We start from the raw sequence: 13,399 nt of genomic DNA on the forward strand, positions 1-13,399 counted from the left end.
TTCTAGATTCCATTAATACTGAACTTCTTGTACTTTCCATGAACTTTTGCCCATTATTCACTTGACTTGGAATACCCTTCATGGCCCACTCCATGTTCTGTTTATTCATTAGATTTCAGCTTAGAGGTCACTTCCTCTGGAAAGCTTTTTCTGTTAATGCTCCCACCTACAAGTCTGAATTGGGCGTTCCTCTTTTATATTCCCATGGAGCATTTTGCTCATCATAGTTATTTGTTTACTTTTCTGTATCTTCCACTAGACTCAGCTCCTTGAGGGCAGGACTTGAGTTTTGTCCAATATCATTTAGGTGCTTAGCAAATAGTTGTGGAATAGCTTGCAGAGTACTTGACTTTACTTGCATCTCCTACTCTTGTATTGGCTGGAGTCTCCTCCCTATTCATGGTATGATAAGGACCATTGGTTAAAATTGGTCTCTTGTCTGCTTCTAGGTCTGGTAATACTTTATTTTCTTGCACCTCCACAACTAGTAGCATGTTCTTAGATAAAAAGAGACTTTTTTTTTTCCTTGACTCACATTCGGGGGCTGGCATTTTGTCATTTATTCAAGTTTACTGAGTGATCTGCAAGATTTTGTTATATCTTAGTTTCACAAACTCTGGAATCAGGCTGCAAAGATTTGACTTACTGCTCTACTTTGTACTATGTGACCGTGAGCAAGTTACATGACATATCTGTTCTGAATTTGCTTCATCAATAGGTGATACCAACCTAGGATAATAGTTGCAAGGATTAAGTGAGATAATCATGATAAAGTGCTTGGTACAGTGCTTGACATATGTATGCTCAATAAATATTGGTTATTGTTATTATTATGAAACTCCATTCAACAGCATCAGCAATGCAATTATTCCTATCTCATTTTATTTTAGAGGTTTAGTTGAAATGATACTTGTGCATTTTGTTTTATGAGTTGTTTTTACTCCTTTTTTATTTCATATAGGTCTGGCTAGTTTCTGTGGTGCAGTTTTTCGTAAATATCCAATTGATCTTGCTGGTCTTCTTCAGTATGTTGCCAATCAGCTAAAGGCGGGCAAAAGGTATTCATAGCAAATTATACATAACGAAATTCAATAGAGTACTTCTGGTGGTTTGGGGTTATTGCGACTCCTATTATCCTGAAAGACTACTTACTTGTTGGTTGTAGGCTCAAGTAGAATAGTTGCTCACTTATTTACATGAAATTCTTTAGTTAAGTGATAATACATAAATAGACACTTTTTTTCACGAATAAATGTACTATTTGGCTATATATGTTAATGCACTAAAAATATACTTTCATTTATTTTGACTGCCTATTGGGCTTTTGAGTAAATGCCTAATATGATATATTGTGTATCTTCCTATAACAAAACATACTGCACTAGGTCAGTATGCAGTAATTGACCTGTATCACATTGAACATCTGGTAGGAACATGTTTATTTTGAGGGTGTATATACTACCTTTAAAGCATAATTTTTGAATTTGAGTTTTAGAGATACATAAGGCTTCCATACCTTTTGGACAATGTCCTTTTTGCTTTATAAATACTGAAGTTTATTTTATTTTGGGCCAATATCAGTGCTTAGAGTTTGAATTAGTATGTATGTATATTAAACCTCATGAGAAGTAGACTGACTAGAATCAAAGAACCTGAAATTGTTTTCAGAAGCTTTCTGGTAGAAAGCAAACAAACAAAACATTAAAAGCTATTTGGTGTTCCAAACAAGTATTACCTAAGTAATTATTGACAGATTCTTATTTTGGCTTAGGGAAAACTTAAAAAATATTTAAACTTATGTTTTTTTTTTGGCACATCCCTTATGCTCATCTCTCTGCCATTTCTATATATTTTTATTCTTCTTTATCTATAGGCCAGAATAACATATATCATTTTTAAAATCTGTAACTCAGCTTTCTGTACTATGAATACAGTTTTTGTGACCATCTAATTAAAACATAGTTTGAAGAAAAAATAAACTGTTTCATTGGTACTTATATACTAGTTTTCATGAGGGCTTTCTTTAAAAAACAAACAAACAAAAAAAAGCAACTAAGGAAAGCACGGCAAGTTGAGAGAACAAACCCTTAATAAGAATCTTAGAAAATGGTTCTTTTGTCTATTAGCTTGTGTCTTGGGTATGTCTGACTTTACGTTTGGAGAAACATCTAGAGTTTTTAGGAAAGAATGTTTTTACTTTGTTTAGATTAACTAATTAAAGAAGATCTTGCAGGACGTAAGATATTATTTTCATTGGTAGTCCTAAACTTTGACGATTAAAAAGCATAACTGTTGGCACATTACTGAAATGTGCTCTGGGCTGGCCACTAAATTGTCATCTTTGGCTCGGATATCACAGCTTAGAACTTCTTTTTTTCCTTCCTTCCCTGCCTCTCTTCCAAGTGTATGTGACCATGCTACATCTTTGTCCCTTTTTAGTAAACGGATTATTTAGAAATGGCTCTATACCATCAAAAATGTTTTGGCCATCCTGTATTGGAGGAGAAAAAATGCTGTGAAGGACTTTATTGGGTCAACTGATAAAATGAAATATCAATGGTAGATTTAAGTATTTTATCAGTGTTTGATGTACTAAAATGGATAACTGTGCTGTGGTTATTTAAGAGAATAGCTCTCTTAGGAAATGCAGTCTTAGAAATTTTAGGGGTAAAAGGCCATGGTATATAAATTTCCCTCAAATGATTAAAAAATTGAGTGTCTGACTATGTATGTAGAAAGGGGCTCCAGAGAGGGAGAGGAAATGCAAATGATCAAGCAGGAGTAAAAATGTTACCAGGTGAAGTTGAGGTAAAGGATATATGGGTGAGTTTTGTACTGTTTTTATTTTTCCATCCAATCTGTAAATTTGAAATTATTTCCAAGTAAAAATTAAAATGAACTTACACACCAAGTATTTGTCAATATAGTTCTAGGAATGCAGTTAAAAACTGCTTCCGCCCCTTCCCCCATATTTATATACAAATAATTTAGGGTTTCTCAGTATATTAATTACAATATATTGTTACTTTTATATTTGAAGGTCTAACTATAGACTGTTTCTTTTTTCTTTTTGAATAGTTTTGACCTGCTTATATTGAAAGAAGTGGTGCAAAAAATGGCAGGAATAGAAATTACAGAGGAAATGACAATGGAGCAACTAGAGGCTATGACTGGTGGAGAGCAGCTAAAAGCTGAGGTAAGAATTGCTATTTTTGTTCATCAACTTTTAAAATTCATAATGTATGCATGGTCATAGTAAAGAATCCAAACAATATGTAAGTTTATAAAACCAAATGTCAAAGCCATACATACCTTCCTTTCACAACCACCCCTACCCCCCTTTTGAAATTGAGATACAGTAATTACTTCAACTTTTTTAAAAAGCTGAAACAAAGTATAAAAGACAGTAAGTATTTCTCTGATGGCTAGTGATGATGAGCATTTTTTCATGTGTCTGTTGGCTGCATAAATGTCTTCTTTTGAGAAGTGTCTGTTCATATCCTTTGCCCACTTTTTGATGGGGTTGTTTGTTTTTTTCTTGTAAATTTGTTTGAGTTCTTTGTAGGTTCTGGATATTAACACTTTGTCAAATGAGTAGATTGCAAAAATTTTCTAGCCATCAGAGAAATGCAAATCAAAACCACAATGAGATACCATCTCACACCAGTTAGAATGGCGATCATTAAAAAGTCAGGAAACAACAGGTGCTGGAGAGGATGTGGAGAAATAGGAACACTTTTACACTATTGGTGGGACTGTAAGCTAGTTCAACCATTGTGGAAGACAGTGTGGCAATTCCTCAAGGATCTAGAACTAGAAATACCATTTGACCCAGCCATCCCATTACTGGGTATATACCCAAAAATCATGCTGCAATAAAGACACATGCACATGTATGTTTATTGTGGCACTATTCACAATAGCAAAGAGTTGGAACCAACCCAAATGTCCATCAATGATAGACTAGATTAAGAAAATGTGGCACATATACACCATGGAATACTATGCAGCCATAAAAAAGGATGAGTTCATGTCCTTTGCAGGGATGTGAATGCAGCTGGAAACCATCATTCTCAGCAAACTATCGCAAGAACAGAAAACTAAACACTGCATGTTCTCACTCATAAGTGGGAATTGAACAATGAGAATACTTGGACACAGGAAGGGGAACATCACACACCAGGGCCTGTTGTGGGGTGGAGGGACGGGGGAGGGATAGCATTAGGGGATATACCTAATGTAAATGACGAGTTAATGGGTTCAGCACACCAACATGGCACATGTATACATATGTAACAAACCTGCACATTGTGCACATGTACCCTAGAACTTAAAGTATAATAAAAAAGAAAAAAAAAAGTAAGAAATGCATCCATAAGGAAAATAATTACCAAATAAGGCCGGGCGTGGTGGCTCACGCTTATAATCCCAGCACTTTGGGAGGTGGGTGGATCACCTGAGGTCAGGAGTTCGAGACCAGCCTGGCCAATATGGCAAAACCCCACCTCTACTAAAAATACAAAAAATTAGCCACACGTAGTGGTGGGCACCTGTAATCCCAGCTACTTGGGCGGCTGAGGCAGGAGAATTGCTTGAACTTAGGAGGCGGAGGTTGCAGTGAGCCAAGATCTCGCCATTGCACTCCAGCTTGGGCAAGAGAGTGAGACTCTGTCTCATTAAATAAATAAATAAATAAATAAATAAATAAAATTACCAAATAATTACTAAATCTTCTGTGATCTTTGATATCCTCACTCCCTTAAGTCTTAGTTGCTCTGTTGAATCTGTGCCATACTGAATAACGAATAATCCTTTATGACGGACTGCAAGGTGGAAAATGGAAAATTTGCAAAAATTTAAATTCAATTGACATTTGCTTTTAAGCCAGTGACTGTAGTCTGTAATAGTCACTGAAATAAATTTGTGTAAGGGAAGGAATGTGGAATGTAGGAGTTTTTTATATTAAGGATTTTAACTCAACTTTTTTCTGCCTTTTTTCAAATTAGCATGGGTTATGTACTGTACACTGGTAAATTTGTGTCTTTTCTCGTGCAGGGTGGTTATTTTGGTCAGATCAGAAACACTAAAAAATCCTCTCAGAGATTAAAGGATGCTCTATTGGACCATGATCTTGCCCTTCCTCTCTGTCTGCTTATGGCTCAGCAGAGAAATGGGGTAATCTTTCAGGAAGGTGGAGAGAAACATTTGAAACTTGTGGGAAAGCTCTATGACCAGGCAAGTTAAAGTGGCTTTTATGTTTATGTACATGTTTTTAATCCTGTTAAAGGAAGATAATGTGTTATAATTTGAAAAATGTCATTTTTGCACATCATGTGAATATGAGACATCCTAATCTAATGTGAAAGACATTCTGGAAATAGGGTCTATTTCTATGTAAATTATGATATTTAAGAGATAGCTCCAAGATATGTTATGTATAAGGCTGTCAATTAATTAAATATTACATCATTAAATTCCTGCAACTTCAAGTTGTTTGCATCTATATCTTTCCTGATCTCTGGAAGTCTCAGTCATAACAGAATAGATGCTTGCTTGCTTGCTCACTCATGCATGCTCGCTCTCTTTTCCTTTTTTTTTTTTTTTAAGACAAGGCCTCACTCTGTTACCCAGGCTAGAGTGCAGTGCATGATCTCAGCTCACTGTAGCCTCCACCTCCCTGGCTCAAGTGATCAGTCTACCTGAGCCTCCCGAGTAACTGGGGACTATAGGCATGCACCACCATGCCTGGTTAATTTTTGGATTTTTTTTGTAGAGTCGGAGCTCTGCCATGTTGCCCAGGCTGGGTTGCTATCTCTCTTTTTCTTTGCGTTGTAGTTGATGATAGTTAAACACATTTTGTAGGCTGATCTTAAGTTTTGGTACTTAATATTTATAAATATATTCTGTAAATAAAGTTTTCTTCTTTTAAGGGCAAAGGAATTGACTTCTGTTTGTCTATGGTTATTATCTTATTTGATTTAGGTAAATATATTCCACTAAAAGTGATGAACAACAGCTTGACATTTAAGAGACCTAGTTGGCTAGTAAAGCCTTGGATTAGTCAACCTGTCAGGGCCTTGGCATCTTTTTTCGTAATATGGTCATGTGATTATACTTGTAGATGGTCTCTAAAGTCCTTTTAAGTTATAAAATTTGGATTCTTAATTGTTAAAATATTCCTGAAATGACTTCTTAATCACTTTGGAAAATATGTTGATTTTGTCTTATTTTTTAAATTTAGTGTCATGATACCCTGGTGCAGTTTGGTGGGTTTTTAGCATCTAATCTGAGCACAGAAGATTATATAAAGCGAGTGCCTTCAATTGATGTACTCTGTAATGAATTTCATACACCCCATGATGCAGCATTTTTCCTGTCTAGGCCAATGTATGCGCATCATATTTCGGTAAGTACAAGTGTCTTTTCTGCCGCTCAAGAACGATCCAAATTATTTCTTAACTATTTTATCTGTAAGTACATTTCACTACAGATTTTGGGGGAAGGTTTTGGCCCTTAAACTAGGATTCCTTCTTTGTTTCCAATAGGGTACAGAGCTGTGTGGTAGAGGTATACAAAAAAGGTGATGAGAAATTTGGAGTCTAATCATTTAATCAAACATCTGCTGTTAGTGTTTACATATCAACTGCTACAGTCTCCCACTTCTTTCCTAACTGTTACTTGATTTAATTATCACTTTGTTAGCACTATGCAGAAATTCCTGTGTTATGTATACACTCTGAAGGGGAAAAGACAATAAGGGAGTGGTGTTAGGCTAGCTTCTTCCCCTTTAGATCCTCTCAATCCAGAGAATTGTATGCTGTCTTTGTGTAATGTCTTACTGTTGTCACACCCCATGGTAGATCATTCTCAGCTGTACAAGAGAGTACCTGATTTCTTGACAGACAGAGGTGGGAGAGTTGCTTCATCTTAGGAATTCTGACCTGCCCTGTGCTAAGTGAACACACTAATCAGCAATATGGAATCCTAGCAAACAGGAACACCTGATTGTCTGAGGTTGGCTGAACTTTGCCAGGTCAGAAAATGGAGCAGGTCATTCTAGCCAAGTCAGATATAAATCTTGTATCTGTAGGCAACATGCCACTCTCTGGAAAAGGGGTTTCCCAGCAACCTTGTGGTTGCACTGGATGGGCATCCTAGCTGCCCTGGGATCCTTGCTTTTGCTTCTTGAGTGAAAACTGCTGTTGAAGAGGTGACTGCTATGTCCCCTCTATAAATTGACTATCAGCAGGCTCTCTTGGAGATAATTCAGCCAAACGCTGCTCAGATTTTTTTTTTTTTTTTTTTTGAGATAGAGTCTCGCTCTGTCTCCCAGGCTGGAGTGCAGTGGTGTAATCTCAGCTCACTGCAACTTCCACTTCTTGGGTTCAACTCCTATCCCAAGCTCCCAAGTAGCTGGGATTACAGGTGCCCACCATCACACCCAGCTAATTTTTGTATTTTTAGAAGAGATGGGGTTTTGCCATGTTGGCCAGGCTGGTCTCAAACTCCTGACCTCAGGTGATCCGCCTGCCTTGGCCTCCCAAAGTGCTGGCATTACAGACATGAGCCACTGTGCCTGGCCTGCTCAGATTCTTGAGATGAGATTTTTGAACAATAGTGAGAAGTACAGCAATAATTGTAGATATCAGTTCTATTCCATAAGTCTAGCTCCCCAGGCGATTTGAAATGCAGAACTGTTATGTCTCTTCATTTGACTGAAGGTGTGAACTTGAAGTGGGAGTTAAACTGACTTTAGACAAGGGCATATTCATCCTAGGTAAATATGAAGTATAGCCTTCTTTTCTGACCAAGCCTATTTTTCTAACTAGATAGTGACTATGGGGTTCCTAACAATAGAAATCACAGATTCAGACCCAGAGGAGGGAGACTGGAGCTATCATGTAACCCTCTCATACCGATAAACTAATTTTTAGTTTTAACTGTTGAGGTTGTGGTCCACCTTGAGACACAGTTCTGAAAGATAGGCTTTTACCTAGTTCATATCCTAGATCTTGCCCAGAACAGGTAGCTAGGCTGTCTTTTATGCAGATAGCATCAGCCCTATTTTATCCTGTTTTGTTAGAACCTTAGAAGTCATTCTGCTCATCTAGATTCATATTAGTTACCTTCAATAAGACCTGTCCTCTAAATTAAAAAAAATTCTCTGTTTTCCCAACTGCTATTCCCTCAGGTTTCTGATGCAATTGGGACTCCTTTTTCATAACTAATGTTCTTTGTAACTTTGTCACTTATGTGGTCTCAGTGGTTGTCAGCATGCTCTCTAAAATGGGAGTAACGGAGCGTAAATCTTCCCACTTCTAAAACAATTGTAAAATTCTAGAACAATTGTAAAATTGAGCAGTCAGGAAGGAAGGCAGGTAACTGAGCTGTAAGGAGCTGAGACTCTTTTGACTATCACAGTGTAGAACTGGAAGCAGAACCTTTGATCATCTCATTTTGGGTTATGTGTTTAGCACAAATAGAATGATTTAAGTCATTTTCTAACATAAAGAAGTAACTAGTTTTAGGACATCCTTTAGGTTCGTATTAAGGGTGATACCTAACCCAAACAAAATTTTCTGCATGAGAGCTCATTCGTCCTAAAGAGACTGAAGGATGTGAAACAATAGCAGCAACTCTGTGTTATCTTCTCTCATATATATATATATATGTGTGTGTTCATATATATGTATATATATGTTCATATATATGTATATATATGTTCATATATATGTATGTTATTTTCATATCTTCATATATAGAGAATATATATATATTTTTTTGTGTGTATATATATGTATAATATATTTGGCATATACATATCTCTACAGCCCCTCCCATTGTACTAACAATTTTTTTTCCTCACAAAATTAAGAATATGGCATTCTTCTGACTTTTCCCCCAAATTAGGTTAAATCAGTTAAGCAAAAGAAGCTGCAGCATCAGTTCTCACATGCTTTAAACTTCAATATACCAAAGCTTTTCACAGAAAAATTTATTTGGCTTAGCAATAGAGTAACCAGTTGGTTCCGGTTTGCCTGGGATGTTCCCAGTTTTGGCACTGAAGTCTTAAATCCCCAGAAACCCCCAAATCCCCAGAAAACCCTGACAATTGGTCACCCTACTTAGCAGTCTTAAAACAAATTTCTTGTAACTTTTCTTAATGTTGATCCAGCTTTTTTTTTTTTTCTTTTTCTTTTTTGAGACAGTCTCCTTCTATTACCCAGTCTGGAGTGCAGGGGCATGATCTCAGCTCATTGCAACTTCCGCCTCTGGGGTTCAAGTGATCCTCTCACCTCAGCCTCCGAAGTAGCTGGGATTACAGGCATGTGCCACCACACCTGGCTAATTTTTCGTAGAGATGGGGTTTTGCCATGCTGGCCGGGCTGGTCTTGAACTCCTGACCTCAAGGGATCTGCCCTCCTCAATCTCTTGATCCAGCTTTTTAATTGACGAATTTTAACAGTTGGTAGGGTCTACATGTAGTGATACTACGTTCTGTCCTAGTTGACTGTTATTAGTTCCATTCTTCCTCTTTTCTCATGTTAAGACCTTCTATTTGTTCCCTTGAATATCTCAAAAGCAGGACTGGAAACCCTACATGTTCAATCCCTGATACAGCAGCAAGAGGGAGTAGGGTGGAGGAATGGAAGGGGGGACATGCATATACCCTGTTCACTTTACTCAACAGGTCAGATTAGGTAAGAGCCCTTATCTCCTAGTTGGCACACAGTACTAAAGATTGGAATATCTTCCAGAGATGATTTATCTTAAAACAAATGTTGTTGGTAAGAAACTAGAATTTCTATAACAGTTTTGAGATTGGTCATCTTTTGATTCTTTAGAAGGGAATATAGATTTTTATACCATGAAAGTCAAAGCTATAAATTATGTTGTGTGTGTATGTATGTATGTATGTATTTTTACTTTTTATCTACAGTCAAAGTATGATGAACTTAAAAAATCAGAAAAGGGAAGTAAACAGCAACATAAAGTTCATAAGTACATTACATCATGTGAGATGGTGATGGCGCCTGTCCATGAAGCAGTGGTCTCCTTACATGTTTCCAAAGTCTGGGATGACATCAGCCCTCAATTCTATGCCACATTCTGGTCATTGACAATGTATGACCTTGCAGTTCCACACACCAGCTATGAACGAGAAGTCAATAAACTTAAAGTCCAGATGAAAGCAATTGATGACAATCAGGAAATGGTAGGTTTTTGTTCTAGTAGTTCAAGTGCAATAACTTTATGGTCTCACCTATATTTTGAAATTATTTTAGCTCTGGTTCCTTAAAACAGTGATCTTGTTGCTATATAATATTTTCTTAAATGGGGTTTAATAGTTATTCTGAGTGGAGGGCCAGGAGGTTGGTGACTAGGTGGAGATTATGATTAATCAAAAATTATTTGAGTGTCCTTTTCTACTGATGACTATGCTGGTAACTTAAAGTGATTCGTGTGACTCTAATAGCAAGATCAGTAGTTCTCAAGAAGTGAGTGCTTTAGGAGAAGACTGTTGAAAAGCTGAGTCTTGAAATGGACCGGCCTTGAAGGTAGATTAGGTTTGGAAATATGGAAGCAGATAGGGAGGTCACCATAGGGTTCCAGCAAAGACAGGAAGTACATTGAGGTTTAGGGAGATCACGTTTACTGATTGACTTTCACATAGTGAATGTACTTAGTGATACATATGAATATGATGGGGCCAGATTATGTAGGGCATTGGAAGTCAGGGAGAAAAATAGACTTGGTAAAATTGAGGGCTATTTTAGATTCCTGAGCAGGGGAGTAATGTAAAAAATGGTACTTAAAACAGATTACTCATGACAGCAGTGTGAAAGATGCTTTTGATAGGGGAAGGGACTAGCATTAGGCTAAAGACCAGCTAGGTGGCTTTTTAGGCAGTCTATTGTGAGAGCATAGACTGATGGAGGTAGTGGCAGTGTACAAGGCTTGTAAACCAGTCTTGGTATAAAGGAGAAGGAAGAGTCAAAGATGACACCATGCCTGAGACTGATAGTATCAGTGTTCAAATGTAGCCTGTTTTGATGGTGTGTGAAGATGCCATGACAGTGTTATGAGTGTGTTGAATGAAGATAAAAGCACATTCAGGTGGACCTATATTCATGTTAAAGTAGTTATAAACTGTCAGCCTTTATCTCTTTAAACTTTTCAATTAAAAGAAGAAAGGTAATGTGCATATATTTAGAAAAGTATCTGATTTATTCTTTGTAGCCCCCAAATAAAAAGAAAAAAGAGAAGGAGCGCTGTACTGCCCTTCAGGACAAGCTTCTTGAAGAAGAAAAGAAACAGATGGAACATGTACAGAGAGTTCTACAGAGATTGAAACTGGAAAAGGACAACTGGCTTTTAGCAAGTAAGTTGTTGGAATTGTTACATTCCCGATGCTGGTGAATTGCAGAAAACAAAACATTATAACTTTACAGGTGTTACAGTGTATTATGTTTGTATTTCAACTCAGTGTTCTCTATCCCATTCTTTGGTTATTTGTTAATGCAGAATCAACTTCACGTTCACTAGAGGAACTGATATAGTTTGCTGGTGAAGTTAATTAACTTTTAACTACATATTGGCAGCTTGTCATTCAACTTTTCTGTATAAAACATATTTCTGGAGAAATCATAGATAGAAAAAAAGTCCACATAGTAAAAATGATAATCATGACCAGGCATGACATTTGGTTACAAACTATAAATAGTTTGTGGTTTTATAGTATTCTCTACACTAAAGGTAATATGTTGTCATGTTTAGTGGCTTTGAGGCACTTGAGGAAGAAGTTTACCACTTAATATATTCTTCCTTTATTTTTAGAATCTACCAAAAATGAGACCATCACAAAATTTCTACAGCTGTGTATATTTCCTCGATGTATTTTTTCAGCAATTGATGCTGTTTACTGTGCTCGTTTTGTTGAATTGGTACATCAACAGAAAACTCCAAATTTTTCCACACTTCTTTGCTATGATCGAGTAAGTTTTTATTGCAACCTTTAAAAAATTCTCACACAAAGATAGCTAACATTATAATTTATAGAGGTATTATTGTGTGTTTGGTTAAAAAGCATGAACTCAGGAACCAAGTGTCTGAACTTGAATCCTAGATCTACTATTTTCTAGCTGTATGATCTTTGGCAAGTTATTTAACCTCTCTGTGCCTGTTTTCTTATCTGTAAAGCATAAGTACCTGCTTCATAAGATTGTTGTGAGGATTAAATGAATCACTACACATAAAAAGCACCTGATATGTAATAGTCACTCAAGGTTAAACTATTAACTATTTGAGTTTACATGTTGTATCATAATAGGTAGAACTCTCTTCTCCATTCTTAACCTTCACTTCTCAAAAAAAAAAAGACAAAAGTTTACACCTTCACACCCATATAAAAGCAGGGAAACTTTTTAGTATGGTCGTATTTACATTTTGCATTTAGCTTTTTTCTTATTAGTACATTTTGTGGTTTAAAAACATAATGTGGCCGGGCACGGTGGCTCATGCCTGTAATCCCAGTACTTTGGGAGTCCGAGGCGGGTGGATCACGAGGTCGGGAGATTGAGACCATCCTGGCTAACACGGTGAAACCCCGTCTGTACTAAAAAAATACAAAAAAAATAGCCAGGCGTGGTGGTGGGTGCCTGTTGTCCCAGCTACTCGGGAGGCTGAGGCAGGAGAATGGCGTGAACCCGGGAGGCAGAGCTTGCAGTGAGCCGAGATCGCACCATGGCACTTCAGCCTGGGTGACAGAGTGAGACTCTATCTCAAAAACAAACAAACAAAAAAACCCCCACAAAACATAATGTTTGTTCCAGCATGTCAGCTGCCTATTTTTAATTTCTATTAGCATCTCCTCTGTTTACTCTCCCCATAAACCCAGTAATATGTATGGCTAAGTGGTTAAGAAACTATTATGTAATAAAAAAAACTATTATGTAATAATAATGACAGTTTTTTTTTTTTTTTTTTTCCCCTGTCACTGTAAATCAGCTTTCTATATAAAAGTTCTTGTTTTGGGTGGTTGTTTTATGAATTCACTATTTCCCCACAAAAGCCAAAATCTCCAAAGGTCTCTGCAGTGTGATTATATAAAGGGAATATACATTTCGACTAAGCTTACCTGTTTATTATGACTTGCTATAAGATAATCTTCTAATATTTTAAAATGATTTTGACCTTGATTTGTTTATATTTTTTAAACATTTTTTTCCTGTAGGTTTTCTCTGACATAATTTACACAGTTGCAAGCTGTACTGAAAATGAAGCCAGTCGATATGGAAGGTTTCTGTGCTGCATGTTAGAGACTGTGACCAGGTGGCATAGTGATAGAGCCACATATGAAAAGGTATGATTAATAAAAACCCTTATATTTTACCCATGT

The 13,399-nt window shown here is 36.8% G+C and overlaps 1 protein-coding gene across 14 annotated transcripts in view; it reads left to right on the forward strand.

Annotated features, from left to right (window-relative positions):
- Positions 1-13,399, forward strand: part of THOC2 (THO complex 2) — a 132,344-nt gene that overhangs the window by 94,473 nt on the left and 24,472 nt on the right. For all 14 annotated transcript variants that reach the window (XR_004180811.1, XR_004180812.1, XR_004180813.1 and 11 more), the window contains 8 exons: positions 962-1,058; positions 3,079-3,196; positions 5,056-5,235; positions 6,242-6,406; positions 9,941-10,216; positions 11,242-11,383; positions 11,839-11,996; positions 13,235-13,363. Coding sequence is in view for 11 of the 14 variants with exons in the window: in XM_031660941.1 (XP_031516801.1) it covers positions 962-1,058; positions 3,079-3,196; positions 5,056-5,235; positions 6,242-6,406; positions 9,941-10,216; positions 11,242-11,383; positions 11,839-11,996; positions 13,235-13,363 (1,265 nt within the window). In the remaining 3 variants the exon portion in view is untranslated. The remainder of the gene's footprint in view (positions 1-961; positions 1,059-3,078; positions 3,197-5,055; positions 5,236-6,241; positions 6,407-9,940; positions 10,217-11,241; positions 11,384-11,838; positions 11,997-13,234; positions 13,364-13,399) is intronic.

Source organism: Papio anubis, chromosome X, assembly GCF_008728515.1.
Source record: "Papio anubis isolate 15944 chromosome X, Panubis1.0, whole genome shotgun sequence".
In the NCBI taxonomy this organism is placed as follows: domain Eukaryota; kingdom Metazoa; phylum Chordata; class Mammalia; order Primates; family Cercopithecidae; genus Papio; species Papio anubis.